Source organism: Leucopleurus acutus (assembly GCF_964270905.1).
Source record: "Leucopleurus acutus genome assembly, chromosome: 5".
In the NCBI taxonomy this organism is placed as follows: Eukaryota; Metazoa; Chordata; class Mammalia; order Artiodactyla; family Delphinidae; genus Leucopleurus; species Leucopleurus acutus.
Window position 1 is genome coordinate 87,459,380 of NC_139147.1, and position 23,739 is coordinate 87,483,118.

The 23,739-nt window shown below is 42.6% G+C and overlaps 1 protein-coding gene across 1 annotated transcript in view; it reads right to left on the reverse strand.

Moving 5' to 3' along the window:
* Positions 1-23,739, reverse strand: part of USP13 (ubiquitin specific peptidase 13) — a gene marked incomplete at its 5' end in the record, with an annotated part of 125,987 nt that overhangs the window by 16,859 nt on the left and 85,389 nt on the right. Inside the window, 5 exons of the mRNA XM_082840541.1 lie at positions 14,931-15,084; positions 16,619-16,773; positions 18,586-18,729; positions 21,887-21,913; positions 23,273-23,395. Of these exons, the coding sequence (XP_082696667.1) occupies positions 14,931-15,084; positions 16,619-16,773; positions 18,586-18,729; positions 21,887-21,913; positions 23,273-23,395 (603 nt within the window). The remainder of the gene's footprint in view (positions 1-14,930; positions 15,085-16,618; positions 16,774-18,585; positions 18,730-21,886; positions 21,914-23,272; positions 23,396-23,739) is intronic.

The following is a 23,739-nucleotide window of genomic DNA, read 5'->3' on the forward strand; positions in this document are numbered from 1 at the left end:
CTATAGCAATGGCTTTCATAGATCAAGCGGCCCCTGATATTAAGAAGAAATTACAGAGGCTAGATGGCTTGCAGGGATTTTCGCTTCAGGAGTTAGTAAAAGAGGCAGATAAAGTATATAACAAAAGAGAAACAGAGGAAGAGAAGGAAGAAAGAAAGCAGAAAGAGCAGGAAGCCCGTGAAATAAGACGGGATAAGAGACAGGAGAGGAATTTAAGTAAGATACTGGCCAATGTGGTTGGAGGAAGAAATATAGGGGATAGAAATAGGCAGGAAGGGCGAACGGCAGACAGAAGGCGGCCATTAGACAAGGACCAATGTGCCTACTGTAAACAAAAAGGACATTGGGCGAGAGAATGCCCTAAGAAAAAGAGTGGAGGAAGGCCAACCAAAAACAAAATCTTAACATTGGAAGAAGAAGACTAGAAAAGTCAGGGCTCGAACCCTCTCCCCGAGCCCCGGGTAACTCTTAAAGTGGAGGGGGAACCTGTTCAATTTTTGGTGGATACCGGAGCCCAGCACTCCGTCCTTCTCCACTCAAAAGGTCCTATCTCAGCTAAAAGGTCATGGGTACAAGGAGCCACTGGGAATAAACAATATTCATGGACCACACGAAGGATAGTAGATCTTGGGATTGGACGAGTAACCCATTCATTTTTTATTATTCCGGAATGCCCCTATCCTTTGCTGGGAAGAGATTTACTCTCCAAAGTAGGGGCTCAAATCCACTTTCAGCCAGAAGGTCCCACCATAACTGATAATAAAGGAAGGTTACTTCAAATATTGACTATGAAATTAGAAGATGAATATAAATTATACGAGCAGCCTTCATCCTCACGAGTTAATGTTACAGATTGGGTAACTCGGTTCCCTCAAGCCTGGGCAGAAACTGCCGGTATGGGGATGGCAAAAAAATCGGCCCCCGGTGCTAGTGGAACTCAAGGCAACTGCCACCCCAATAACCGTCCGTCAATACCCCATGAGTAGAGAAGCCAAAGACGGTATCCGTCCCCATATACAGAGGCTACTAGACTTGGGCATCTTAATAAGATGTCAATCAGCATGGAACACCCCTCTCCTGCCGGTAAAAAAACCAGGAACAAATGATTATCGGCCGGTGCAGGATCTACGAGAGGTAAACAAACGGGTGGCAGACCTCCACCCCACAGTTCCAAACCCTTACAACCTCCTGAGCACTCTTCCACCTCAATATACGTGGTATACTGTTTTGGACCTTAAAGATGCTTTTTTCTGTTTAAGACTCTCTCCCCTGAGCCAACCCTACTTTGCCTTCGAATGGAAAGATCCAACATCGGGAATGTCTGGTCAGCTGACATGGACACGGCTACCTCAGGGATTTAAGAGCTCCCCGACCATCTTTGATGAAGCCCTCCATCAGGATTTGGCATCATATAGAGAATCAAATCCCCAGGTAACATTACTCCAATACGTTGATGATATTTTATTAGCTGCTGAGACCCAAGAAGATTGTATCAAGGGTACTGAAAAACTGTTAACGGAACTTGGAACCCTGGGATATAGAGCCTCAGCCAAGAAAGCACAAATATGCCAACAACAGGTCAGTTACCTGGGGTACCTGTTAAAAGGGGGACAAAGATGGCTCACGGAGAGCAGAAAGGATACAGTGGCCCAAATTCCGGCTCCCAAAAACGCCAGGCAGGTTAGAAAATTTGGGGGGATGGCCGGATTCTGTAGACTATGGATTCCAGGGTTTGCTGAGCTGGCGGCCCCATTGTACCCCCTAACCAAAAACAGCACTCCTTTCGTTTGGGGCGAAAAGGAACAACGGGCTTTTGACCAAATCAAACGAGCTTTACTTTCAGCTCCAGCCCTAGGACTGCCAGATGTAACCAAACCCTTTCATTTATATGTGGCTGAAAATAAGGACATTGCAAAAGGAGTATTGACTCAGAAATTGGGTCCCTGGAATCGCCCAGTTGCTTATTTGTCAAAAAATTGGACCCTGTGGCATCAGGATGGCCCACCTGTTTAAAGATAATCGCTGCAGTGGCCGTTCTAGTCAAAGATGCTGACAAACTAACTTTAGGACAAAATCTAACGATAACAGCTCCTCATGCCCTGGAAAATGTAGTCCGTCAACCACTGGATAGGTGGCTAACTAATGCCAGGATGACCCATTACTAAACCCTGTTGCTAAACTCAGATCGCATCAAGTTTGCTCCAGCCACAGGACTCAATCCAGCCACCTTGCTACCTGATCCTGACTTGGAAGGCTCCACCATCATACATGATTGTCAGGAAGTACTGGCCGCAGCACACGGCAGTAGGCCAGATCTGATGGACCTGCCCCTCCCTGATGCTGAGTTCACCTGGTTCACGGATGGGAGCAGTTTCCTGGAGGAAGGTAAGCGTCGAACTGGGGCAGCCGTGGTAGACGGAAAACAAGTCATATGGGCAGCGGCGCTACCACAAGGGACCTCAGCCCAACGAGCTGAATTAATTGCCCTGACGAGGGCATTAGAGATGGCAGAGAATAAAAAAGTAAACATCTACACAGACAGTAGATATGCGTTTGCTACCGCTCATATCCACAGTGCCATTTACCAACAGAGAGGGCTACTAACTTCAGGTGGCAAAGAAATTAAAAACAAAGACGAAATCATGGCTTTGTTGACTGCACTCATGCTTCCTACTAAAGTCAGTATCATCCACTGCCCTGGACATCAAAAAGGAAATACCCCAATAATTAGGGGAAATAATATGGCTGACCAAGTGGCCCGAGAAATAGCATCAGGAGAAGTCATTCTAGGACTGTCAGATAAAGTTCCTGAAAAACCAGGCCGCGACGAAGAAATCATCCCGGCCACAACAAAAGGAACTTTGTCCCCTCAGCAAGCAGAATCCATGTTACAACAGATGCACAGATGGACACATTTGGGGACTAAAAAGATGGTAGCCTTGTTACAAAAAGCCGGGTACGAAACCCCTGGAATGACAAAATTAGCTGAACAAATTGTGCAGGAATGCGTCCCATGTCAACAGGTAAATGCTCACAAAGGGAAACTTGAAACTGGAAAGAGACTCAGGGGGGACCGCCCAGGAACTTACTGGGAAATGGACTTTACCGAAGTGCGTCCTGGAAGGTACGGTAATAAATACCTTTTAGTTTTTGTAGACACTTTTTCAGGATGGATAGAGGCTTTCCCAACAAAGAAAGAAACAGCTGCTGTAGTAGCCAAGAAGATTTTAGAAGAAATTTTTCCTCGATTTGGAGCACCAAAGGTAATTGGGTCTGATAATGGTCCAGCCTTCGTCGCCCAGGTAAGTCAGCATGTGGCCAGATATTTGGGGACTGATTGGAAATTACATTGTGCCTATAGACCCCAAAGTTCAGGTCAGGTAGAAAGAATGAATAGGACTCTAAAAGAGACCCTAACTAAATTGTCCTTGGAGACTGGCGGTACCGATTGGACGGTGCTCCTTCCTTTGGCCCTATTCCGGGTTAGAAATACACCTTCCCGATACCATCTTACTCCTTTTGAAATATTATATGGTGCCCCGCCTCCCCTCCTCACTTTAGGAAAAGAAATAAAACCTGATTGTCAAAATAACACTGACTTATATGCTAGGCTACTGGGACTCCAATTGGTCCAGAAAGAAATATGGTCCCAACTCGCCGAGGCCTACCAACCGGGAACACCGGGAGAAACTCATCCTTTCCAAGTCGGAGACTCCGTATACGTCCGTCGGCATCGAACCCAGACGTTGGAACCTCGATGGAAAGGACCATGCACCGTCCTCCTCACCACCCCAACGGCCATAAAAGTGGACGGCATCGCTGCCTGGATCCATGCTTCACATGTGAAGGCTGCACCAGCGACGGCATCATCAGGATGGCGGGCCCAAAGAACCGACAACCCGCTCAAACTCAAGCTTCTACGAACCTAAGACTTATAATTTTGGTTTTACTGCCTTTACTGACTGTAAGTGATTTTAGCCCTCACCTCCCCCAACGTTTAACTTGGCAGGTAATTTCTCAGACTGGAGATGTAACCTGGTCCATTAGTCATACTACACCCCCCTGCACCTGGTGGCCAGATCTTTTTCCTGATGTTTGTAAATTGGCTATAGGAGCACCTTATTGGGATACAGAAGATTCTTATGATATAAACACGGCCCCTTCCAAAGTTTCGGAAACTGATTGGTTTGGGCCGGGTTGCAAAAATGCAGGCAAAAGAATGATGCTTGGTATCCTCACTTTCTACGTATGCCCCGGGTTCCACCGCCCTTGATCTCTGAATTATAAATGTGGTGGAACTAAAAACTTTTATTGCAAAAGCTGGGGATGTAAAACTACCGGGGATACTAATTGGAAACCCACCTCAACTTGGGATTTTATTACTGTAACGGCTAATTCTCATAATGAGGATACCGGACACCGGAGTAAATGTTCAGGATGGTGTCATCCCCTTAAAATTTCCTTTAGTAATCCCGGAAAAAGAGATAAAAAATGGATAAATGGTCATTCTTGGGGCGTTAGATTTTACATGAGGGGATATGATTTAGGAATATTAATGACCCTTAAGCTAAAGATTGAGACTCCTGCTCCTATATCAATAGGCCCAAATCCCGTACTTGGCCCCCCTTTGCTTCCCCCGGCCCCTTCAACTACGTCAACAAAGAATGAGACTAATGAAACCTCTGGATCCAAAGAACCCACAGTTAAGCCTGGGACTCCTCAGGATAGGATGCTTTCTTTGGTGCAGGCAGCCTTTACGGTTCTCAATGCTACAAACCCAGAGGCTACAAAATCATGTTGGCTTTGCTATGCTGCCCCTCCCCCTTATTATGATGCTATAGGATATAGCTCCAACTATACTAATTCTACCTCCTCAGACCAATGTCGATGGAAGCAAGAAGGGAACAGTAAATTAACCCTGTCCTCGGTTTCTGGAAATGGTACTTGTATAGGAACACCTCCCCAGTCCCATAGACACCTTTGTCATGATTTTAGCCTCCCTTCAGGCTCAGGATATCTTGTACCTCCTCAAGATGGATGGTGGACATGTAACACGGGGCTCACCCCTTGTGTCTCTTTAGAGGTTCTTAATACTTCAGCTGACTTTTGTGTGTTAGTGCAATTAGTCCCTAGACTTATCTACCATTCAGACTCATCCTTTTTAGATGAATATGTAGGAAAAACAAAAAACAAAAGAGAACCTGTAACCCTCACATTGGCTGTCCTTCTAGGACTAGGAATATCTGCCGGGATAGGAACAGGAACCACAGCCCTCATACAACAACCCCAGTATTATGCAAGTTTAAGACAGGCTGTAGACATCGACCTTCGAGCATTAGAAAGTTCCATAACTCAACTAAAGGAATCACTCACCTCACTTTCAGAAATGGTGTTGCAGAATAGAAGAGGCCTAGATTTGCTGTTTCTTAAAGAAGGGGGATTATGCGCCGCTCTAAAAGAAGAATGTTGCTTTTATATTGATCATTCAGGAACCATTACCAAAACCATGGATAAACTAAGGGAACGCTTAGATAAAAGGCAAAGGGAGAGAGAAAACGAAAAAGGATGGTTTCAATCATGGTTTGATAAGTCCCCCTGGTTTACCACCTTAATCTCTACTCTGTTGGGACCTCTTATTGTTTTATTGTTGATTTTAACTTTTGGACCATGTGTTCTAAATCGCTTGATAGCATTTATTAGAGAACGTATCAGTACTGTACAAGTTCTAATGTTAAGACAACAGTACCAAAGTTTACGAACAGAAGGTTGAGATTCCATGATTGGAATCAATAGTCACAAGAAAAAGGGGGGAATGTGGGACTCGAGGGACATTGTTCCAGCTAATGATTAAGAACTCTCCAGACAATAGGGGCTTCTTAGACAATGGGTGAATTTCCAGGATGTCCGGCCCCCTTCCGAGAAGGAGGGAGATAACAAAATGTAAAAAAGGTGTCTGTCAAAGACCAATCAGGCAGCTGGGGACAAGTTCCCTCTCTGGTCCGAGCCTAAGCCGGGACCAATCAGCAGGAGAACACAACCAAATCTATAATTTACATACGGGGAAGTGGGAACCTATAAAACTGACATATTCGCGCCCAGAAGGGTTCCTTCTTCGACCTCCTGCGTGAGGACCAAGGAACCCCGGTGCACCGGCCCTCAATAAACCTCTTGCGTTTTGCATCGACTTCCGACTCTTCTTGTTTCCTGGGCGAGTCGAAACTCCTAGGAGACCGCGAAGGTCTAACATTGGCTTCATCTAGATCAACAGGAATTAATCACATGGAACTGAATGATAAATATAATTTATAACTTTATGCCTTTTTGTCTGAAATATTAGTGGCTTTTAATCTTTCTTTTCCAGAAAAACTTTCCTCTTATGCTAACTATGATATACAACATGTTGATAAAGTTTACCTTCGTAAACAAAGATGAAACATTACCTTTTTCTCTCTACCTGATCCCCCCAGGAGTTGGCTTCTCCAACTGGCTCCCCTCTGGACTTGATGGCTTACTGCAATCCAGATTACAACTAGTTATACTAATCATTGTTTTAATTTGTTCTCTCTCTGTTGTTTCAAACTGTTTATGTTTTGTATCTCTCTGCTGTACTATGACCTTATTAATGTTACTAGCTATATTACGGACATTCTATTTCACAAGATTGTTGTCTTGGGACTTCCCTGGTGGCACAGTGGTTGAGAATCCGCCTGCCAGTGCAGGGGACAAGGGTTCGAGCCCTGGTCCGGGAAGATCCCACATGCCGCGGTGCAACTAAGCCTGTGCGCCACAACTACTGAGCCTGCGCTCTAGAGCCCGCGAGCCAACAACTACTGAGCCCGAGTGCCACAACTACTGAAGCCCGTGCACCTAGAGCCCATGCTCTGCAACAAGAGAAGCCACCCAATGAGAAGCCCACGAACCACAACGAAGAGTAGCCCCCGCTCGCTGCAGCTAGAGAAAAGCCCGCGTGCAGCAACAAAAACCCAATGCAGCCAAAAATAAAAAATATTTTTTTTATTAAAAAAAAAAGATTGTTGTCTCTTGCATTACCTGACGTGTAAACAGGCCTCTGACAAAATTAATGGTGGCTAAACATCTTGAGGCAACTGATCACATATATAACTCTATATAGAATAACTACTAGTACAACTCTAGATATGGAAAGAACCGATAAGGGAAAACATTTCCTGGATCGTAATAAACTAGTAAGACAGATGATCCAGAGAATTTTAGGTTATCAACAGGGCCTGATCCAAAAATAGCACGTTGAATGGCCTATCAACAAAATCCTCGTCTGACCTACGCATGAGATTTCCTAATACCGTGGGACAAATTGGTCACCAAATGCCCTCCAAACCTTGGTCGAATTTATGACCGAGAGAGGGTGCTGTGGAAGGGAACGCTGTCTGCCATTCCAGCTCTACACAGATCAAGCCTGCATCAGCCACTGCAGCTACGCCACCACGGTGCACCCTGAGGGGAAATCAGGATGGAGAAGAACAGCAAGCTTTCTGTGCTCTGGATACTCGCCTCAGATAGACAGTTAAGATGCATATCTAAGGAATAATTTCAATGAGCCCAGACTCTTGCATCTTCCCCTACATAGGAAAGTACTAAAATCATTAACTTGAGATGTCTTTTCTTTGTGATTAAAGTAATCTTTTAATGCTCGACTACATGTTTTTCTTCCAGCAAAAAACTCCTATATATCCTGGCTCCTTCTCTACCTCTTCAGAGCAGTTCTTCAGAGCTACAGTCCTCAGTAAGGTCCCCGCAGAGAACTTCACTTGAAACTTTCAGGCTGTGCATCTTTCTTCTGTCAACACCTGTAACTTCAAGGAGTTATGATCCTGATAGACACTAGTTTTATATCTAACTCAGCCATCAAATTATCTTTAGATATCTTTTAAATAGCTTTTCAGATGCTTTTGAACCAGTAATAACAAATAACTGGTTCCCTAATTAATGAGTCAAAGAAAATCTGTAGTATGTGTTCAGTTTTTATGTACGTGACAGTCATCATTTACCTTTTTGAAAACTATAGTTCAACCACGCATCATGACCGAAAGCAAACTCTAGATTCAGGAGTGCAGTTTAATTAATTTATATTTTATAAACAATTATAGCATCTACATCCACTTGAAAAGCAGTGGTTATCATAAGGCCATGACACGTTATTTAGTCAATCTACAGAGTGCTCAGAATACAGAAACACCAAAAGACTCCTCGAAACCACCACCAAGACCCCAGGGCTCTGCAGCCTTCTGGTGAGACACCAAAACTGAGTTTTCCAACTCAATCTTCCTAACTTGAATAATGCGTTTCATAACCCACCCCTAACAACAGAAGGGAAAATGTCATCCCCAATTGACCAGCATTTGACTCACAAACACCCTATATCAAACAGTCTCCACCCCCAACAGCTTGATTTCCCTCATTCCTGCTCTGAGAAAAGACCCGTGTGTGGTGGGGATTGGGGGTGGATTTGGAGCTTTTCGAAAACTATTCAATTCCCAAAAAGAGAACAAGGAGGATACGGGGAAATCAGTAACAGCTTAAGGCAGCTGATAACATGGACAGAATCTTAAAGGTTCTACAAATTGCCTCCCCCCACCAGCCAGCTCGAAATTACCAATCCACCTGGACTTCTCATTTGTGTACTGCCTAGAACAACAAATATCAAACACTTCTCCCTAAGCTTAATAGTTCTCAGTCATCTATACTTCAGTGTAAATTACTTTACTCCAGAGTGGCTTCCTCTTAACTTCTAAGAGCACCACTGAAAAGCACAGGTGCTGACATGGGGGATCAGAATGAGAGCCCTAGGACTTCCAGGGTGGCGCAGTGGTTAAGAATCCACCTGCCAACGCAGGGGACACGGGTTCGAGCCCTGGTCCGGGAGCAACTAAGCCCGTGCGCCACGACTACTGAGCCTGTGCTCTAGAACCCGCAAGCCACAACTACTGAAGCCCACGTGCCACAACTACTGAAGCCCACGTGCCTGGAGCCTGTGCTCCGCAGCAAGAGAAGCCACCACAATGAGAAGCCCATGCACCACAAGGAAGAGTAGCCCCCGCTCACCACTAGAGAAAGCCCGCAGGCAGCAATGAAGACCCAACACAGCCATAAATAAATAAATAAAAATATTTTTTAAAAAAAGAATGAGAGCCCAGATGTATTAAGTAAGTGTGTACTGCTTTCGAACAGACCACTGGGGCTTGGCTTCCCTGGGCCCTGTGCCTCTGCTCTCCAGATCCTATTCTGAATGCATTCCTCAGGGAGCCCCACCACTATGTAAATGAAATGTCTCTCTGCTCCCCTTGCTGGAAAATCCTCAGCTGCAGCAAGGAGACGTCTGCACCATGACAGCGATATGACTGAAGGGGCCAGAGCAGGTTCTGAGTAATCACAGACTAATCACATTTTAATTACGTTGGCAATCAGTGAGTTCTTTTAAAAAAAAAAAATTAAATGCTCATTAAGTGCAACACAGAAACAGAAATGATTTTGCAAATGGCAGAAGCCCAGATAGGTCAGACTGATGACTTGATTTCCCACTTCTTAAAAATTTTAAAAACTCAACAGAAAGTTAAGTGCAGCTCTTAAAACAGGTAGGACATGACAGTAAACAAAGCTTTCTGAAAAACAGGCTCCTGCCTCCATTCCAATTTAGAAAACTTGAAATAGGATGACTCAGTAGGGGGCAAAGGAGAAAATGCAGTCCTCAAAATCAGCCAGACCTGAATTACAAGGTGGTCCTACCATAAGCAAGTCCGTAACCTTGTCAGCTACCACTTTCTCATCCGAATACCTTGCTGTAAGGAGCCAGGGAAAAGCGGTAGAGGAAATGCCTGGCACTTAGTAGACATTCAATAAAGGACAGCTACTATTTCACCAAGTGTTAATAGCACAAATCCTTTTAATCAAAGTAGATAACATTTAAATGAAAGAGTTTCATGCAATGACATTACTTCCTCATTCAAAAAGATGGCAACAGTAATTTTTAATTACATATTCCCTAAAGGAAGAATTTGATACAAGTGCTTCTTTAATCCCAGTCACTGTTTTTCCAATTCAAACACCTACCTTGTCATTATTTTCAGCGTTAACCTGCTGGAGTGATCTCCCAGCGGCCACGATCCTCCATCTTAAAGTAAGAGTAAACTAATCTTGCTGTTTAAAATGGTGGTTCTCAAATTTAAGTTGAATTAGAACCACCTGGAGGGTCTGTTAAACCACACCTCGCTAAGCCCGCCCCTGGAGGGCCTAATTCAGTAGGCCTGGGTGAGGTCCAAGAATCTGCATCTCCAGCAAGTTCTCAGGTGACCCTGATTCTGATGGTCTAGGCCCACACTCAAACCAGTGCTTTGAAGAGACCAACCCTTCCCTTCTCGGCTCAGACATGACAACAGGGGAGGGTACACGACAGACTCTCACATTCCCAGGACATCTGCTGAGAACTCTGGGACACGACTCTTTCTGCTGGAAAGATACAATAGTAGGAGGCACTGGCAGCCATCTTGTGGCCATGAGGAAGAGCCTGTCTGAGACTGGAACCAACCCCAGAGGCAAGAGATATACTCATATAAAAGGGCTTGAGTCCTGGAGTCAAGGGCATGCCCAGAGTCAAGTCTTCCTGGGACTTTCCAGCTTTTATATTACAAGACACCCTTTTTTGCTTAGACAAGTTTGGCTCAGCAATCCTGCTACTTACAAAAGAACCCTGAAAACCCTGTTGTTGGTTTTACTTGGTTTGTCTGTTTTGGCTCTCCATTTTGCTCCTAAATAGAAATCACCTAAACCTTTAAATTGTCCTCATTACCCCCAAGTCAAATGTCCAAGCCAATTCACCAACCAAAATAAAGGTCAAAAACAATGTTTGGGGAATGCAAACAACTCACCTACACAGAATACGCATCTCCCGGAGTGGAACCTATGAATTTAATGTAATTTAATGTAATTCTAATCAAATCCCTGGAGAATGGCCAATTACAAGACCAGGAACTTTCCAAAATTCAGCAGGAACAATTGAGAAAATATAATGGGGAAAAATGTTATTCATAAGTAACACAGAAAATGTAATTCTGAGAACTAAACCAAAAAGGCAGATGTTTATAGAGAAAACCGTATAGCTCTGCAGGGGTGGGAGAAGGGGGATACAAAGCAAAGGAAAAGGGTAACATGTTTCTGGCCAGAAAAACTCAATATTGTAAAGCTACGAGGTATTCCCAAACTAATTTACAGTATTTGAAACTCTCATACAAATCAATAAAGAAAAATCTAAAAACCTCAATAAAAATGGGAAAATGGGCAAAGGAAATGAGGAAGCGGTTAACACAAGAAAAACAACTAGGCAATAAAGATATAAAACACATGAAGAGTGCTCGGCCAACAGCACTGTTGGGAAGGACAGGGAACCAGGAGCGCAGGGCTGTGTTTTGGGCGGGGCAGGGGGTGGGGAGGTTGGTGATGGGATCATCTGTATTCACATCTCAAAAATACGCAGTTTTGACCTCAAAACTTCACTTCCAGAAACTTACCCTAAAGAAATAATAAGGGAGAGCTCAAGAATGTTCATTACAGCATTATTTTTAATAGAGAAAAAAGGAAGGGAGGGGGTGGAGGAGGGAAGAAATGAAAGAAACTGAAAAGCTGAACAAATGTTTGTTGCCTGGATAGAGATTGAAAGAGGCATTTGTTGTACTTCTGTGAACTGCATTCATCCTTTAAGAAATGTGTTATTTAAAAATCACTGCCATCACCTTCCAAATGTGCAAATAACCCCATTATTTAAAACTCTTTCTGAAATCATCTTTTATTTAAACAACAACTAGCCTAAGATTAGGTATATATATTATGGTACAATGGAATATTAATATATGTTCAATGGCCTAGATTTACATAAAGTACACCCACAGTTACAGAAAGAGCAGACTATAAAATAGCACGTATAGTGTAAAGTAGATACGCCACAAGGATATCTTGTACAGAATAGGGAAATATAGTCATTATTTTGTAATAACTATAAGTGGAGTGTCAGCTATAAAAATATTGAATCACTATGTTGTACACCTGAAACTAATATAATATTGTAAATCAACTATACTTCAAATTTTTTAAATAGCATGTATAGAATAGAATGCTATATTCTTATATACATTTTTATATTCATTTTTATATATTTGCAAAGAAAGGTCTAAAGAATATACACAAAACATTTAACAGTGACTGGGTTATGACCGGGTAGCAGGATTGTAATTTTTGTTTTCCTCTTTTCCTATATCTGTATTTTCTCCAGTTGCTAAAATTATTATACATCCTTTTAATTATAAGAAAAAGAAACAACATAAATGTTAATTTTTGTAAAAGGAAAAAAAGTGACATATGAGTTCAGGTGCTAATGCAGCAAAGTACAAGAAATCATCTTTTCCCTTTCCTGTGAAAAGGGAATAGAATAGAATGCAACAGTACACTGCTAATTCCTCCAAATGGTACTTAGTAGAGGTAATTTAAAAAACTATCCCTGTGACCACTACCACCTGGCTGGCATTCATTTAATTCTTCATTCAATCATTCACTTGATCACCTCCCATGGGCCAGACACACTGATGGAAAAGTTACTTTAAAAACGTCTGTTCTTCTATAAAATCCAGTGCAGAATGCATTTGGTGAGTTAGGGTGGTTTATGCTTTTTTCATAATTAAATTTTTCACCTCCTGCTGCCCTTAGATTCTGCATATCCCATATGTGATTTCTCATAGTGCATCACTGTCTCCTTCCCCACCCTCACCCATAAGTGCCAAAATTTGGGAGCAATGAGGAGTAAAGCCATAGAGTTTGGCCCAGAGTGCCTTTAAATTCAAGGGTGCTCAAAAACATCATCATGACATCCTACTCAAGGATGCAACTCAAAAACCAGGAATACGTGCAGGTCACTCTGAGTTCAGTAAGCCTGGGGAGAGGATGTGGCTGTTCTGTATAATTAATGACCATCTCTGAGAGAATGGTTGGTCCCTCCAAGCTCCATCAGAAGACAGGAAACCCTAACGATCAGACTCTCCTTCCCTCTGCAGCCAAATACCTTGGCAGCTTTACAGCGGCCCCATCTTGTGGTTTATTCTTTCTGCAAGAACTCACCTTCCCTAAAGAAGAGTCCATTACTGAAAATCAAGGAAGGAGTGAACCGATGGACATGTAACACATAATAAGTCCTGCTCGTGAATTATTGAATAATGCTTGTCCATAACAGCTTTTAATGTTTCAAGCAAGCCAATGATTTCCAAAAAGTAATACAAGACCCTTTAGATGAATGTGGAAGTCGGGAGAACTCCAGCTCATCCTTTTCCAGTCTAGTTGGATTAAAACAACTTCAGTGAAGAAATTCCTATTTTCTATAAAAGAAGAAGAAAGTTTCCCTCCCCCTCTCTGTCTCTAGAGCTGTATCAATACATATGTGTTAGGTCTGGTAAGACCATTAATGAGTAGAGCTACAGCCATACGATCATAGGAGCAAATGCTGTTATGGTAAATTTAATTAAATCCAATTATTATTTACTTGATACTTTCTAGGCACTGGACACCACAAGCTTTATAAAAGTAAAATAGCCTCTGTCCTCCATGAGCTCCCAGTCAGCTGGGAGACACAGGTATTTACCCAACTAATTTTATCTCAAGATGAATCTGATACTGCTAATAACAGAACAAACACTACGTTACAGTGGCTGCAGGCACGGGCTCTGCAGGTAGGCTGCTTGGGTTGGAATTCCGGTTCTACTTCTCACCAGCACAGTGACCTTGTCAAGTTACTTTGCCTTCTCTGCCTCAGTTTCTCCATCTGTGGCATGGAGATAATAACGGTACCTACCTCACAGGGTTACTGTGAAGATGAAACGTGACACAAGTGGAAGGACTGTTAATATTGGTATAATTACTACCAGCATGTGAGGTAAAGAGGGACCAATTATGACAAGAACCTGGGAAAGTGGTCCAGAGAAATGGAATCTATGGCCAAGTTCTGAATAACGATGAGGATTTTAGTGTGCTGTGATGGGAAAAAAGGGGCAGTTCGCAGCTAAGGATTAGCCTGAACGAAGGCCTGGAAGTAGGGAGAAGACGGCTGAGGACGGATGAGCAGGCTGGTGGTGTGGTACCATAGCAGGCACGTGAGCTGTAGGTCTGGGGCTGCAGAGGAGATAACACTGAGAGCCAAGCAGGCTGGGACCTGACCGCAGGAGCTGACGGCCGCCGGGCTCCGACCCTGTAGGCAAGCACAGCCCGAGAAGAAGGGTATCACGGGGCTGAAGAACATGGATTCTGACTTTGAATCTTGGCTCCACCTCTGATGAGCTATGTGACCTTGGGCAAGGTTACCTCAACTTTCTATGCCTCTGTTTTCTCACCTGTAAAATGGGTGTGGTGAGGATTAAATGAGTGCTTAGGTAAAGTGCTTAGAGCCCTAGTCGGCACAGAGTGACATATGTAAGTGTTCGCTGATGGAAGGCTCCCCATGGGCCTACGGCACCTCTTCCTGCCATCCTGACAGCCCTTCAGAAAATGATCATGAGCAACGACAGGGTAAAGGTTATAAGACTGCTTTTCAACTCTTCAAAAATACCACCACGAAAATAAATGCTCTCTTTTGGACAAAAACGTGTATGGTCCCCGATGAAATTTCACCTCAGATGATAGAGTCAGAGCTGGCACTAAACTGAGGCACACACACTACCAGGTGACATGACTGAGTCCGCCCAAGACTTCCTCAGATCACCCTGGCCTATGCAAAGTGGCCAAGTGCACCACTTATGAGAAGCTGGGATCTGTGCTAACTTTTAAATGATGGCAAAGGTTTTAATATTCGGGAGTGGGAGGGAAGGGCCCGAACCGAATGTACAATCACGACTGCTCAGACAATCGCTAAGTCAAGAACTTACTTCCAGATCCATCCTTGACTCTAGGTCCTTCAGGCTTGGCTTCAGAAATAATGTTCGCGTTGGCGTTATTCTCCATCTCGATCACAAAGTCACTGTCCTCCTCAAACTCAGGGTGGCTAAAGATCCAATCCAGTGCTCTTTCCAGGTTACTATTCTAATAAAACAAAACATTTTTACAATGTAAGCAGTCCCGGGGCCTCATTATATCCTGACCATTTGAACCAGGATGTCAAGCAGATAGGACAGGAGGCTTGAATTCATTAGTCCTAAGTGCCTCTGAGTAAGAAGCTCTGACCCTGCATATGAAACACACTTTCCGTGGACATTCTGCAAGTCTCCCAACCGAGGTCTGTAACTGGATTCGCTGGAAAACAGCTCACAGCAGCAGAGCACTGCAAAGCCCATATCAGTCTTAGCTCGGCATTTCTGTGGGCTGATGCTGATAATGACGGGAGGCAAAATGCCAAAGAGAAAGGCATCTGTTTCAGTGCAGCCTTTTCCAAAGCCACACTAATCGCACACGCTATCTTCTCTACCAACTGTATTTTGTACAGATAACCATGCAGGGTAGAGGGAAGCCAACATGAGTACTGTGTCAGAGCTCCTCTCCTAAATGTTGGCAAAGTGGTTGAACTGCAGGAGAGACAAGACTGATGCCTTGATTAATGATGACGACACTGGTTAGTTAAGTTACATTGTTTTAAACTGAACTCCATGTAATTCAAATCAATGGATCATAAAAACATTTCTGTCTTCTCCCTTTGTGGTATCACTTGGTGAGCTAAAGAATTTGTTTAGATGTAGTTAGACTCTCCAATTAAACAGTCAAGCAAGTAAAATAACTGGGGCATAAGCAAGTACCCCGCATAAACAAACTCTGGTTGAGACATTTCAAGCATTTTAAAGGGAAACAGATTTTTCCAGCCACACTGCCCGGAACCAGGAGAGAGCCGCTGTGACCTCAGCAAGGGACCTCAGCAGGCAACCAGTCAGGATAAGCAAGAAGGAATTAGGAGCAGATATCCACTCAAAAATGGATTATGGTGTGAAAAAAAAAGTACTTTCCTCCCTCAATACTAAACAGATATCTTCACTGCAAAAGGAACGGTTCCGTCTACCCTCCCGTTTCCTGGTCCCTTCTTTCCTGATAATGTCAGGACTTCACAAATACCTGAAAAACGCTCTCTCTCTGTAGAGAGAAACGAAAGCAGAGAATTCCAAGGAGACTTCTCTATGAGGACTTTTGAGAGACATTGCTCCAAGGTCTTGGTATCAGAAAAGCACCATTTCTCCAAAAGAACTGCCTTATTGAACACAGAATCTCAAGCATCCCTCTTTGCTCTAGGGCCACAAGCAAGCTCCAAGTCAAGTCTCTGACCTCATGCTTATAAATATTAAGATGATACAGAGTTTCTTTCAGCTGGGTCAACTTGCCCCCCGTGTATTATCTCCCTCCTTTTTAAAATATCTCCTTATTCTTAAAATCTCTGTATGATTCCCTCAATCATTTATTTTAGCTTTATATATACTACACACAAATAAATCTTTGTGGGGCGTGGTGGGGTATGGCATGAGACAGACATGATTCAAAACGATCAAAGGACATTGGAAAGTTTCAGTCTCTACTGACAAAACACAAACTACCTCCAACAAGAAGAAGGTGTTCACATACAGTCTCCCAGGCTTACCGTTGCTCGTAGCGCCTGAAGAGCCAGATTTCGATGGAATCCCATGGAGGTAATGAGAGCTACAGTTTCCTCCGGAGGTTGGTTATCCAGTCCAGCAGAGGCTGCAGCAGAAGCTGCTCCTCCATAACCCGGCACGGTCAGCGGCTCGGCAAAATCTGGGGAAAAGAATCACACTCAGGCCCTTTTCTTTTTTGGGGGGTCTTGAAATAAACAACATTTTAGAGCTAAGAAGAAAAAAGACCTAAAGTTAAAATAATCAGGACAGTCTGGTACTGGCATAAGGGTAAACATATAGATCAACAGACCAATCAAATAGAATTGAGAATCCAGATATAAACCCACATACCTATGGTCAACTGATTTTCAACAAGGCTACCGAGACCATTCAAAGGGGAAAGGACAGTCTTTTCAACAAATAGTACTGACACAACTACATATCCACATGCAAAAAAAATAAAGTTGGACCCCTACCTTACACCATATGTAAAAATTAACTCCAAATGGATCATTGCTCTAAACGTCAGAGCTAAAACTACAGAACTCTTAGAAGAAAGCATATGAGAAAATCTCTGTGACCTTGGGTTAGGCAATGGTTTCTTAGGTACACCAAAAGCACAAGTGACAAAAGAAACAAACAAACAAATTGGACTTCATCAAAATTAAAAACTTTTGTGCTTAAAGGACACTATCAAGAAAGTGAAAAGACAGCCCACACAATGGGAGAAAATATTTGCAAATCATACATCTGATAAGGTACCTGTATCCAGAGCTCTTAGAATTCAACAATACAAATAACCTCATTAAAAATGGGCAAAGGATTTGAAGAGACATTTCTTCAAAGATACATAAATGGCCAATAAGCATATGAAAAGATGTTCATCATTAGCCATTAGGGAAATGCAAATCAAAACGACAATGAGATACCACTTCTCATCCAATGGATTGGGTATAATAAAAACAATAACAACGAGGGTTGGTGAGGATGTGGAGAAACTGGAACCCTCATACATTGCTGATGGGAATGTTGTACAGCCACTGTTGAAAACAATTTGGTGGTTTCTAAGAAAGTCAAATGTGGAGTTACTATATGACACAGCAATTCCACTCAAAAGAAATGAAAACATGTCCACATAAAAATTTGTACACAAAACGTTTATAGCAGCATTATTCATAATAGCCAAAAAGTGGAAACAACCCAAATGTCTACCAACAGATGAAAGGATAAATAAAATATAGTACATCCATACAACAGACTATTATTCAGCCGTAAAAAGGAATGAAGTACCAATACATGCCACAACATAGATGAACCTTGAAAGCATTATGCTAAGTGACAGAAGCCAAAAACAAAAGATCTCATATTGTATGATTACATTTATATGAAACATCCGTAACAGGCAAATCCACAGAGCCGGAAAGTAGGCTAGTGATTGTCGGGGGCTGGAGAGAGCAGGGGAAATGCGAAAGGGACTGCTATCGTGTACAGAATTTCTTTTTGGAAATTAACTGGTGATGGTGGCACCACTCTGCGAATCTACTAAAAAAAAACACTGAAATGTACACTTTCAATGAGGAAATTATATGGTATGTGAATTACAGCTTAATAAAGTGGATAACAGTAAAAGCTAACTAAACAGCCCCTATTTCTTCATGCACATTTTTCTATCTCAAGTCCTCCTCATAGCTAAAAGTTTATCCCATATCTTTCCAATGGTCTTTTTGCTACTGAATTATACAATTTAAAAGGGTGAATTAATCTCAACAAAGCTATTATTTAAAAAAGGAGGAAAGACAAAGATTGTGACTTTGCTACATGGGCAAAATAACCATCCCCCAGCCTCATGCAGCAGATTATGAGCTGAAAGGTCATTTTCTGGGACACATCCAGAGGACGCAGTAGGACCAAGGGTTAACATCACTGAGGATCACATCAGATTCCAAAGCCATCCCATTTTCTGACCACCTACCTGGCTCTTCCATGTGAACAATGATCCAGTTGAAGGCCACTTCGGCTCCCATATTTCCAGTAAAATACACAGCCTTCCGACACGCTTCCAGAGGGAAACCCATCTCGGCCAGCTGCATCACCGATGACTCATCGATGTCCGATGCTACAGAGCACACAGGATATTCTGGTGTAAAAAAGTCAACCCTATTCTTCTTGTCTTAGCTTCTCTTCGCCCCTTATCCACATGCTGCCCAAAGAACGGGCTATTTTGTTTAACATGTACATGGTGGTTTAACTGTGTTTTGTTTTAAGCCATCCAAATATTAAGCTATTTGAGTTGAGTTTTAATCTTTGACCTAAATAGGAACCATGGTAATTACCTGAACAATCCAAGCACTGAAAAACAACCCTCTAATTTCCTATGGGGAGATCTAGTGTATTCCCAGCACCATTTCAGTCTCTTACATCACTCTCAAGACCACTACAGCAGCCTCTCCTATGGACTGCTGAAATTTGAAGAGAAAAGCATTATCTACAGGCCAAAAAGCCTATTCCTTAAATCGCACAGAAGGGTATAGCAGGCTTTTAGATATATTAGCAATCAAAGAATATAATCAGCTCTGAGAAATGGAGAGCCCAATGTTATGACAGAAGAATGTGTTTGTTAATTGTATATATTTAATATATTAAAAAAGATTGCTTTACAAACCTAACTTCGGTTTAGACACAGATTTTGTTTTCTTTTCACAATAATATATAGATATTGGTAGAGAGGTGCGTGTTTATCGATACACAGACATAAATATAGATCTGTATGTGTATGCACACATATACATGCTTGTATGCATATGTATACTTGTACATGGGTGTGTATGTATGTCCGTGTGTGTGTACACATACACACCTACAAAGTGCTCTCAAATTATACCAAAGGTGGGGAGGGAACAGGAACACAAAACGTACCCCTTATATTTTCCATGTCCTGAGGTCTGTAATCTACTGAAAACTCTGCCAAAGACAGCAATCAGTAGAAGAACTGAAGAACAGAGACATCTGTTCTACAAAAATTGTACTGAAAATGTATTTACCAAAGTTCTCTCTCAAGAGGATATACAAAACATCCTATCAAGATAAAATTTTAAGAAAGCAATGATGTAGGACAGCAGTGGTTCCCCAAATGTGTTCTAGAGAATCCTAGTGTTCTAAGAGAGACGTAATTACTGAACCACAAAACAAGGGACTTCCATGGTCAAATAAGTTTTTTAAACCTGCATTCTCAATTCTCTCTAGAAATTCACAGTGTGCATTAATGTAGTGAAAATTCTAAAGTCCTATAATAAAGACTCCTGCAGTAGGTTGGGATTAACACATACACACTACTATATATAAAACAGATAACCAACAGGGACCTACTGTATAGCACAGGGAACTATACTCAATATTTTACAGTAGCCTATAAAAGAATCTAAAAAAAGAATATATATATATGTGTGTATATATATATATATATATATATATATGTATAACTGAATCACTGTGCTATACACCTGAAACTAACACATTGTAAATCAACTATACTTCAGTCAAATAAAATATTAAAAATATTTTAAAATTTTAGTAACAACAACAAAAAAGACTCCTGTGGTAAAGAAACTATGAAACTCTTTCTACAGAATACTTTTCAACACCTTGTAAAAGACCCTGTTCCCCAGAATGCAGTTAAAGTAATGCAGCTTAATAAATGTATGCATGTATATAATAGTATATTAAATTGAAAATGTATAATTGCATTTTGGGGAAAATACAGTGAGCCAGGCACAGGCAAAGAACAGTAGAAGGACAGATGCCAAATGTTAATAGTGGTTATAGTTGAAACCAGAGATGACTGTTTTCACCAATCCATAATTTCTACATATCTTTTCACTTTAGAATAAGAAAATAATCAAAGTTATTCCTTTTAAATATCTGAGAAAGGTAGGATATAAATGTAAATTAACCCAAGATAATACTGTTTTCTCCTGCTGAACATAGGTTATTGCTGATAAGACAGCAGGCTTAGATCAGGGGGAAAATGGAAAATGGCTGAACGCTCACTGTCACACAGGCTCTGACACAGTTCCAACCACCCATCACCTCCCCTGGGGCAAGATCCTGGAGGCCGGCTCTCTGCAGGGTCAGGGGCATCGAAACTCCTCACATTCCAGAAAAGGTCGAGTGACATGAAAAGCATGCTTGATGCCTAGCCCTGGCTCTGGTCCTAGCTCTTGGGTCTCTGAACTTTCCTAGGTCTCAGTTTTATCCTCTATAAAAGGTCACCTACTCTTACCGTGACATTCAAACAAGAATCTGGGCTTTGTATTAATAGTACAGTTAAATACAGTTGAAAGAATTTATGGAGTAATAAACTCAACATGACTCATGGTAACCATTCAAAAATATTGTTATCATTACAATCAGATTATTTACAGAGGCAATGGTTCGCCCATGACGCTCGCTGACCCTAACAGCCTTTCCCAGCAATCAGCAAATCAAAATTGGCCCCAGAAAGGAAATAGGGAGGTCTAAGCCATGTGATCGAACACGTAAAGCGTTTGCAAAGTAAAACCCTTGAACTTCTACATTAACAACAGTGTCTCCAGAAAGGCTTCGTAGACAAGAAGATTCAGAGTATTTTGTGTTACACACTCCTCCTTCCTGCTAATTAATATCTAAATATTCACTATAAATAGTTATTTTTTTCATGTTCTTTAGAAAATCAAGAGTATCAACTCTCACAGGTAATTACAAGAACTAAACGACTACAAAATTGACAAACAATCAGATGGAACGAACACCCTTAAGAGTATTAATTAATACTACCACGTCCTGTCAGTGGTAGACCTTCATTATGTGTCCAGAAGCAGGAGTGGAAAAAGTGACAGGCCACTGTGCCATCACTGCAGAAGGAGGCCTACTCGGGGCCAAAGAGGGAAGAAATGGCATCATTATCCCCCGTTCACACACGAGGAAACTGAGGCTCAGAGAAGTTAAGTCAATGATTCTAGATCACACAGTCACAAATGGCAGAGCTGAGATTCCAGCTCAGGGCTGCTTCGCTCTCACACTAATGTTCACTCTCCTGAACCACAGGGCCACCTAATCACCATGTCACTGGTTTAGATTTGCTGCTACCTCAACTTGCAGACCAAGGACTGTGCCCACCCGGAAAAGCTGCACATACACAGGTACAGAACAATGCCCCTTTACTGAATCCCACAGATAAATGAGTTAGACCGGTAACAACAGTAGGACACTGAGAAAAAAACATAAAAGATACATACGGTCTATCAACTGGTTCATCAGGCGATCTGGAAATTAAAGGACAGGGAGGGAAGTGAGACCAAACCACGGCAAAGTGTTCTGGAGAAAGAAAAAGAGTTAATCCGGAGCACCTGCTCACCACCCCCCCCCTTGAGATCCCACACTGTTGTCAGCCCCTCCGTCCCCCCGTCAGACCACCCCAGCCTGCACGACATAAAGTCATTCCAGGAAGGAGGGAGAATACCAGGTTTCAGGCATTTAGAGCAGATAAACAAGACGCTCTGCTTATCATCTTATTGAACTAAATAATTTCTCTCCCTGTACTTCTAAGAACTCTGTATAATTACAAACCAGGACTGTTACTGAACATGAGAGAAAGCAGGAGCAATGGTAATAAACCATCTTGTATTTCTCTGACACTCAAGACTGATCTCTTCTTTCTAGAACCTCTTTAATGAACCACCTGTACCCCACATAACCCAGGCTGCCCCACCTACAGGCCCCTTCCCTGCTCTCCGTCCTCTGTAATTTAGCATTTAGAGAATAATGTAACACAGGTGCCGACGCTGAATCCTAGCTTGCTCCTCCTGGATTCACCTTACCCCAACATGGTCACCAATAATATACACTGCTCAGCTGATGGAAATCCTGTGGTGGCAGGGCCCCCAGCCATCTGGCACTATTAGCTAATGTACCTAATTAACTCATTACGAAGGTGAACAGTAAACAGGTGGGCAAACAAAGCCAGAATGAAAGTGATTTCACCAGAATAACTGAGCTAATAATGAAACCAAGACTTCTCCACACTGCTTCTGGACTCACAAAGGCAATCATTTTTTGCATGTCCTTTTCCCTTTAAAAGTTAAGTATTTTGAACAAGGACTACTTTAAGGTTCAGAGAGTAAGAGAAACCCAAACCGCTCCCTTGCTATGAAGCAGTGACAAAGATGGGGAGGTGAGACATGGGCAAGATTTTTAAAACCAACACACGTGGCTGAATTTCCCTTTTCGGTTCTCTAAAGGTACTCCAAGGATACAGCTCCCCCAGACGAAGAGCCCACTGAAAACACACCCCTTCTCTTCCCCACAGGCCCATTAGGGGAAAGAGGGAGGCAGGGAGGGAGGCAAAGTCAGAGGCAACGTAACCTAAAAACTTTCTGGAGATTTGCTGCCCTCTGCTGCCAGTGATTTCCACGGGCCCATTTCGACCACTCACGATGGGTCTCTGTGCCTCTCCCCATGACTACTGTAAGCTTACAGTTGCAGCCAGGCTTCACTTCTGTGTGTCCACAGTGGGTTGCAACACAGGAAGGCAAAAAGGGACAAGGGAGTGGTGGAAGAAAAGGGACCATTCCAGCACAGGAGGGGGGAGGGGTCGAGAAGGTCCTCCTAGCAGAAGATGGTACCTTTTGAGTCATCAGGAATAACTACGGGGGGGCTGATGTCCGGAAGTTCCTCCTCTCCTGGCTGTAACCCCCTGGCTCGGAGATGGTTGATATCAAGTAGGTCTGGCATATCAATAGAGACATCTGCAAAACGAGAGAGATTATATTCACTGGGCTCTCCAAATACCCACAATCACCTCCTAAATCCAACACCATCAACTCTATGCACAAGTGTCTAGGCAGAGCCAAGGGATGCTTTACAGTTCCCTGGAGTAAATCACGGGACCAGAAGACTCATTGAGACTGATAGGATTTTAATGCAGAGTCAGGGGAAACACAGAGGCAGGGTTTCACACTGAACAAGAACAAACGAGGGAAACCAGAGGTTGAAAACTGGGAGCCCATAGAACACTTGTAGACACTTTCTGCTTGATGTTTTTAAAATGTTGGCAACAAATTCCAATTTTTAAATTGGAAAATGTAATTCA